The 8,052-nt window shown below is 50.2% G+C and overlaps 1 protein-coding gene across 1 annotated transcript in view; it reads right to left on the minus strand.

Moving 5' to 3' along the window:
* LOC137439660 (ankyrin repeat domain-containing protein 13B) overlaps positions 1 to 6,638 on the minus strand; it is a 225,624-nt gene extending 218,986 nt beyond the window's left edge. Inside the window, exon 1 of the mRNA XM_078768289.1 lies at positions 6,393 to 6,638. Within this exon, the coding sequence (XP_078624415.1) occupies positions 6,393 to 6,497 (105 nt within the window). The 5' untranslated portion in view covers positions 6,498 to 6,638. The remainder of the gene's footprint in view (positions 1 to 6,392) is intronic.
* Positions 6,639 to 8,052: the final 1,414 nt, after the last annotated feature.

The following is an 8,052-nucleotide window of genomic DNA, read 5'->3' on the forward strand; positions in this document are numbered from 1 at the left end:
CAGAAGTAATGGAGACAAAGGACCGGCAGGTGAGGATGCACATAGAGACGGTCACGGTAGCCTTAGAGGACGAACTTGAGGAGACGCACCGGGAAATAAAAGAGGTGAAGCAAAAATTAGAGGAAGTGGAAGAAGAGGTGAGTGAAATTAAGAAAAGACGGACAGAAACTAAAAGAGAAATCCAGGAGGAGGTGATGGAATTGGTACAAGGTCGGTGCTCAACTCATAATGTGATGCTCACTAATCAAATAAAGAGTTTGCAGGTGGCGAAGGAGGTGAGGAGACGAGGTGCCAAGGTGAGTGGCGATATACGTGGAAATGTAGATGATGTGAGGGGAGCTCCAGTCGGCTTGGGGATTGGTTTGGACCCGGGTGTTCGTGAGAGGCCGTTGGTGAAGTGTGCGACAGGTCTGGTGTGCGAAAAACGAGGTGTGCGAGAATGTCCGACTCTGGGGTGTGTGAGGAAAAAGTGCGCGCCAGGGAATGAGTGTACTGTCGAGAGTGAGTCGGTCGTAGCGCGTGTGCGAGGGGGCACATGGAAGCGCGGTGTGGTGAGTGTTACAGAGGATGTAACGAGAGAGTGTACACCTGTGGTGAGTGTTACGGCGGAAGTAACGGGGGAGTGTGCGCAAGAGGATGCGCGAGAAAGGTGTGTAACGGACGGGTGCATGAGGGAAGAGTGCGCTGTCAAAAGTAAGGGTGAGTGCGTTGTCAAGAGTGGTGGTGAAAGTAGTGAGAGTGACACGAAGCGTGAGTTGGGTGTGACAGGTGAGAGAGGATGTACACCTGGAATGGAAGGATGCACACCTGGAATGGTAGAGCGTGTGTGGGAATGCACGTTTGAGTTGGTAGTGAGGCACGTGGTTGGGTGTGCGAGTGAGAGCACACCTGTGATTGTCACAGAGGAGGTGACCGAGGAGGGGGCGCGAAGAGGTGTGTTGGTGAGGTGTGCGAGCGACGAGTGTGTGCAAAGGTGTTCGGTGGTCAGGTGTGTGACCAAGTCTGTGAGCGGAATGAGTGTACCGAGGTGTGTAAGAGAAGGTACGACGAGGAGCATGGGAACAGCTGGATGTATGAGCAAGAAAGGGGTAGCGTATGCGTGTAAGCATGCAGGTGAGGCATCGACGGTAACCGGGTTAGCGGTTAGAACGACATATAGCCGAATCGGGCCCTTGGTGCGCGTCGGGCAGCTTTGCGTGCCGCGAGGACCAGCGGGGATCCGAACCACGGCGGGTTCGAAAGGACCGCCGTACGTGATCCACGCTGGGCCGCGTTTCGAACGGCCGCGTCCGTGCTCCACTAGGCGGAGCGGGCATCCCGATAGGGAGGGTCGTCATGGCGACCCCCTTTTGTGGAGACGTTCCGGCAGGTCGAGATCGGGCCATTGGATGGCTCCGTGCCGAGGTGGTGCGTGGGATCTCGGCCCGGGTAAGCCCCTGTCCCTGCACCAAATGCGGGACGTATCCAGCCGCCGGCACCAAACAACCCGCATTCATTGCTCGGCTTTACGAAGCCGGGCTGTGGAAGTGAATTGGCGCACCGAGAGGCATTAGTAAGTAGACTGTGATGATGATAATAGTGATAGTGGTTTTGATCCGAAATTTATAAAAGTGAGTAGAATTGGCAGAAATTGGAAAATTTTTGATTTGTTGGAATTTGGTGAGCAAAATTTATAGTAAGAGATGCCCCATGTGGTGGGATGGCAACTCTGTCATCCCTCACAAAGGGGGGCAAAGGAGCACTAGATTATGGGGTGTATGGCAGTGAAAACTAGCCCGGGTGGGTTAGGATATTGTGTGTAGGGCCCTAGAAGATGACATTAGGCAACGTTAAGATTAGTTCGTGACAAGGATACCTGTAGTGGGGATGCAGGTAGATTAGTGTGGATTATAATGACGAGGGAGCGCAATAGTTTAAAGGGGCGACTGGGAAGCGCAAGTTTCAGAGGGGAGTAGTTAGATGAGATGATGCCGTGTGAGTGTTGGAGGTGTATAGAAGTGTATTGTGAACAGGTGTGATTGACCAGGTGTGATTGCACAGGTGTGTAACTGGACAGGTGTGTGGAGCAGTGTTTGAGTGATGGTGATGGTGATGTGTGTTGTGTTGACCAAATGGTCCAGGGAGAAGGAGGGTGCAGGTGGCACCAGGTGTGAGTGCACAGGTGTGCAACAACAGGTATGAGGAACAGGTGTATGGAATAAATGGTAGTGTGGAATTTCTGGAGTATTGGAATGGATGGTCGTGGAGTGAGTAGGATGGGAACTGTGGAGTGGAGTGGATGGTGCGGAGGTGTGAATGGGGGAAGAGTGGACCCCTTTCACGAGTACCCGGGGCGGGTAGTGTAAGTGTTAGGTAGAGGGTATAGGTAAATTGTGGTTGGATATTGGCATCTGTGGTGCGGGTGGAAGAATGGTATTTGGATGGGTGCATTAGTGTTGTGGAAATGGCTGGGCGTGTAGCCTGTTAGTGTGTGTAGTTGGTTTGGGCACTCCACCACTGTGAGGATGTCGGCCAGGTGAGGCCGCAGGTGGGCTCTGGGAGCCGGTAGAGTTGTTGTGGATGGGGCCCGAGGATCCGGAGGACGGACCCGGGTAGCCCAGTGCCAGAGGGCACCGAGGGGTGACAGAGCCAGGAGGGGCCTTCCCCAGTAGATAGGTTAGGTTAAGGAGCAGGTAAGCTCGGGTGGCAACTACAGTGGTGGAGGTGTGCAGGTGGGTAGACCTGCTGGGAGAGCTACACGCCCCAGCCCAGAAATTGTGCAAGGGCACCGGGATGTTGAATCGGGGGAGTGAGACCCCAAATTGAGAAGCACCACAGTTTGGTCAATGGGAATTGGTTTTTAGAACCCATAGTGTAAGTTGGCCAATGGATTGGCAGGGAAAGACCCCGGGTAGTGTAAAGTGTGTTAAAGTCATTTAGAGGATAGTTAGGATTAGGAAGTCTCCTCGCACCATCTGCATCCACTCACCTGAGGTGACAAGTACCTCCACACCATGCCAGGTTGTTTTGATTATTTTTTATGTGCAAATGTTTTGGAATGTGAGACGCATCATGACGTGGGTGTGACATTGTGCTTTGATGTTCCATCTCTTCCTCCTTATGAGGATTGATGATGAATTGGGTGATGGCAAATTTTGAAGTAGAGGGATTGTGGAGACGAATTTGGTATAGGGGAAATATGGGGAGACGTGACAGTAGCGACGGATTGGTAATGTGTAGATTTTTGTACATATGGGGTAAGGGCAAGGGTAGTGTAGGTGACAGGGGGGTGACGTACGGTAGGGACGAGCTTTCTCACTTCGCCCTCCGTACGCATTTCGCCTTGCATTGCCTTATTGATGTGTACCCTTGTGACCTTACCCCTCGCTCATTTGTCTCTTTTGTCTCCCACATGACCTGTGCGCCATTGGGCGCCGAGGGGAGCGTGCGTGAGTCGGCCATTGTGCGCCCGGAACTCTCAGAACCAGCTGTCTGCATCGATGCACCACATTATGGACCACATGTCTGTGGCCAAGCACCACTTATGGACCCCATGGGTTGGGGCATGGCCCCTCTGCTGGAACCGGCCATGAGGGCCCGAAATCTTGCTGGCGGACCTTAGCCACAGGGCACCGATGCCCCACAGGTGAACCACACTAGTCGGCCCTGTGGGCCATAAAAAAAAAAAGAAAAAAAAGGACACATTGGGTGCATTTTTCAGTCACATAGGCCACCAGTAAGAAAATGAGAGAGAATGACAACAACTGGAAGAGATAATAATAGCCAGCAGAGGGAGCCGAAGAGCAAGAGACCACCTGCAGGGTTAGGGGTTGTTGATTTATTTTTATTATTGAACATGCATTGAACACTGATGAACTGTGGTGACTGCACCGATTGGTGCTTGAGGGTGTGTTGGTGCGTTTTGGGTGCTTTCATGGTGCATTGATGCAGAGCAGACTGTCTCCCCCCCAGAAAGAACAATTACAGGTCCTGGGTTAGTTTTGTAAATAAAAACAGAGTCATTGTAAATAATGCTCCCCACCGTCAATGTATAGTTTGAAGACCAATTCCGCAATTCGGTTAACTGTGGGCGTAAGTCTGTTAGGCAGGGTGCAATGGAGCAGCGGGACACATTTATTTATGTTTTAAAACTGTCGCACTCAGGGTCAGGTTAAAAGTAGAGGGAACTACACCTACGTGTCACACTAAATAAAAGTTGTAGGCCCGGGACGTGCCTAAGAGGAGGAGGGTGCAGTGTTGCGGATATGAGGACTGTATTTTTTTTATTGTGTGTATTATTATGATTGTTTATTCTGCGCCTCCTGCCTCCGGAGCTGTGTAAAGGTCAAAGGGCGTCCCATAATTAGTCCATAGAGCATCCACACCACAGCCAATCATAGAATACCCCTGTTCGATAGCTTATATCTTATTATGTGTTTTAGGGTAAGGCTGTGTCTCCCATTAATTGAAATACTCCATTGCACCAGTGAAAGAGATAGATTCCCTTCATTCCCACTCCCAAAACTTCCATTCCCCCTTTTCGTCAATTGCCATTCGCATTGCCGCCATTGGCCACGAGGCAGGGTTGGGGAAGAAAGGCGGGTCCCCACCTCGTCATAGAGGGGAGGAGTGAGTCAGCCCCACTCAACCAACCACGAACAAGGGGTTGGACTTGGAGAGGGTGTGGAGAGAAACATCGAGGAGGTTCGCGAAGGTTGAGGGGTGGGGCCTATATAACCCGCAGGCAGGGCGTTTCCAAAGAGAGATGAGCCTTTACCGAGAGACGAGAGGGAGTCCAAGGAGTTGAGTCCAAGCAAGAAGTCCAGAGTTGAACTGCAGCTCGAGCCACCGCAACTGCATTTGCTGCAGCTGGAGCCACCGAAACTGCAGCCACAGCAGCGTGAGGCCTGGACGGCAGTTTGGAGCAGGGCCACGGAGGAGCGGCGGCTGCCCAACGAGTCAATCGTGCTGAAGGACCAGTGGACCTCCCTATCCCACCAGCCATCCATCTCCCGCCAGTCCTATCATCATTCCCTGAGTGAGTCTGTCCTTGTTTGTTCTGTCCCTGGGTTAATTAAGACTGTAGGTAAGCTAGCGTTGCACTGTGTATCTAATCTCGTCTGTAAATAAACGTGACTGCTTTCTTCCTACTTATATGTGGAAATAATAAATCCAATTACTCTTCTGTACGTCTTCTTCCTCTTTGTATTCGGTCGCTTTAGAGTTTTCCCGATTGAATAGCGGTGGCGCGATCCGGCCAAAGTTTGGGGCAAATCGGGTATTAGTCGGGGAATAACTGTTCGGTCGCGGTTACACCACCGCTCGGTCAAAATAACATCTTTAACCGCGTCCGTAACAATATATATATATATATATATATATATATATATATATATATATATATATATTTTTTTTTTATATATATATATATATATATATATATATATATATATATATATATATATTTATATATATATATATATATATATATATATATATGTATATATACACATGTATACACATGTATACATATATATACAAGCCTGGCACCTGTCAAGTAAACCCAGAGCCGACATATCAAGGTGGGAATAATGGGGTCATTAGAAGAGGCAGTCGTTGGTATAAATCTGTACATATCCCTCTGTATATGATGTGGCACTGTAAAGGCGGTTCTATTAAATCTGGTGATTTCACCACCACTCCAGTCCCACACGAGACCAACGTGGAGTGGTGCAGTGCACCTGGCCATACCTTGAGAAACGGGGTGAACCTGGCCAACCCTGAAACTCAGAAACGAACATCGACACGAGCGTCCTTACTCCACATTGGTGTCCACAAGCACACGGAAGGCTCTTTCCCGCCAATTTGCCAAAAACATCGCTTGCGCTCAGACAGACAGTCTACCTCGGACAACGGCTTGCGGTGGATCCTTCAGTTCATGGTAACTCGATCCGCGCGCACGGAAGTTAACCACGAGGGCTTCCAAAAAGGTGTGCGATCGAGAATGTCCGCCGGCGCCTCTGAGGCAGGTCCGTGAAGACCTGACGAGTTTCCCTTTGCGGAATCCGCTCAGCGCGTCGTCGAATTGACATTGTAATCCAAATTGACGGCGGTAATGAGCAAAGCTGCTAAACGAGATTCCCTTCCTGTGAGGAGGAAAAGGCGCGGAAGCCGCGAACACGCGATTCGTGCATTGTCTGAGGCGGGCGCGGGGCACGTTTCGTACGTCGTGCTCACACGTGCGCTGCACCTTCTCAGCAGTACTGTGCGTCGGTGACCGATGTGTTTCCCAGTTAACTGAGATATTATTATGTATAACATAATTGCATGGACGATGAGACAACGTCCAGCTGGTAATATTATGTGCAGCGAGTGCTGAGGCAACGCCTGCACCTGCACGGTCTCGCTCTTACCACGCTCCGCTGCAGCTGGCGCTCGAGCTCGGGGTGCTGGTTGTGCCACACGAGTGCGTGCAGCGGGTACCTCTCCTCCCGCACTCCTTTGAGAGTCGAGGACATGTTACGGCGCGGTCATAACCCTCCGGACAGCCGGGTAGTAGAAGAAGAAGAAGAAGAGGTCCTCGTGGCTCGTACCCTGGCGAACCGAAACACGCATGCACGCGCGGAGACCCGTGCGCGGAGCAGCTGCGACCCGCGACGTTCGGGCGCGTGCACTCCCGCACCTCGTGCACGATCCGTGCAACGCGCTGAGCCCGCGAGGCACCGCCTCGAGCCGGGAAAGCCCTCCGGGCTCCCCCTATTGGCGGAATCTCTGCGGGGTATTCTCTCCGAGAGGGGCGAGGCGGGACGGGGTCCACGAACACCGCCTGTCGTATTCCTCTTCAAGCACCAGGGGACACGTTTGTCGAAGGATGTAACACTTAAAATCCGCGATCAGACGATCTGAAACCGACATCATTGACCATGTGATATGCTGTAGGTCTACTCTGTAGATATATGTTCACCTGCTTATGTTTGGCGTTCCCACCTGAACCGATGGGTCATACGATCTTGGGAAAGCCAGGTTCAGATCCCATCCACCATATGGCGGAGTATTTGTCCTTAGTCCACGAATGACATTGTGATCACAAAATGCCATTGTCTTTGTACTGTCCAACTGAAGATCTTGGCTTAGCTTTCGATCGATCAACCAAAAAGGTCATCGATTGGGTTCAAAGTTAAACCCAGCCGTGACCCCCGAATTCGAGGATCTGAAAAACCTGACCGTTGTTCAAGGGTCTGAGCAGCAGGGGGAAGCAGATCAAAGTGTGTGTGTTGGTCGTTTAAGACCTTCCAACATTTGTCCACGTGTCACATTCACGATGGACCGATCCTTTGGATGTATTATTTACACCACCCCTCACCCAATCCCCTCACCTCTAGCCCACCCCACCCTACCCTGCACGCATGCGCAAATCAGGGTAAAGCGGTTGCTTCATGTCTGTCCTGTCTGATAACTCAGGAACTCAGGAACTAAATTTAACTCAAATTATATATATATTGAATATTGTAGGATCAGAATCGTTTTTAAAAACCTGAATTATATTAGTGCTTTGGCTCTTTTTGCAATTGTACTCATAAACACCCCACGCGCATGCGCACACAGTCTGTCTGTATGTCAATATAAAATAAAATACAAATCCAAACAGGAAACTTACTGCTTTGGGGACTTCATAAATGACAAAAACAACAGGAACGAAGAACTAATTTAACGTGTTAAATAATGTGGTGTACCACAAAGACGGTGTATCGGCGTCTCTCTTCCACCTCCCCCCCCCCCCCCCCAAAAAAAGGTCCGTAAACTTCCAGTTTGATTGTTTGGGTTTTCCTTACTGCAGCCTTCAAAACTTTTATTTTATTTCAATTAAACTATAATATAAGACCCGTCGCTTCGCTGATGGAAATACCAATCTTTGTTGCGATGGCTAATTTATGGGGGAAGAATAAAAAATAGGATTCCTGGGAGATCCTGCTCCGTGCAGGGAAGGTCCAGTGTTGGCATTTGCAGTTTTGATACGCGTGCCCCATGTTCCCATAAAAAAATTTTTTGGGATCATATACAAATTGGATCAAA

The sequence above is a fragment of the Myxine glutinosa genome, chromosome 14 (genome assembly GCF_964187855.1).
Source record: "Myxine glutinosa chromosome 14, kmMyxGlut1.1, whole genome shotgun sequence".
Classification (NCBI taxonomy): Eukaryota; Metazoa; Chordata; class Myxini; order Myxiniformes; family Myxinidae; genus Myxine; species Myxine glutinosa.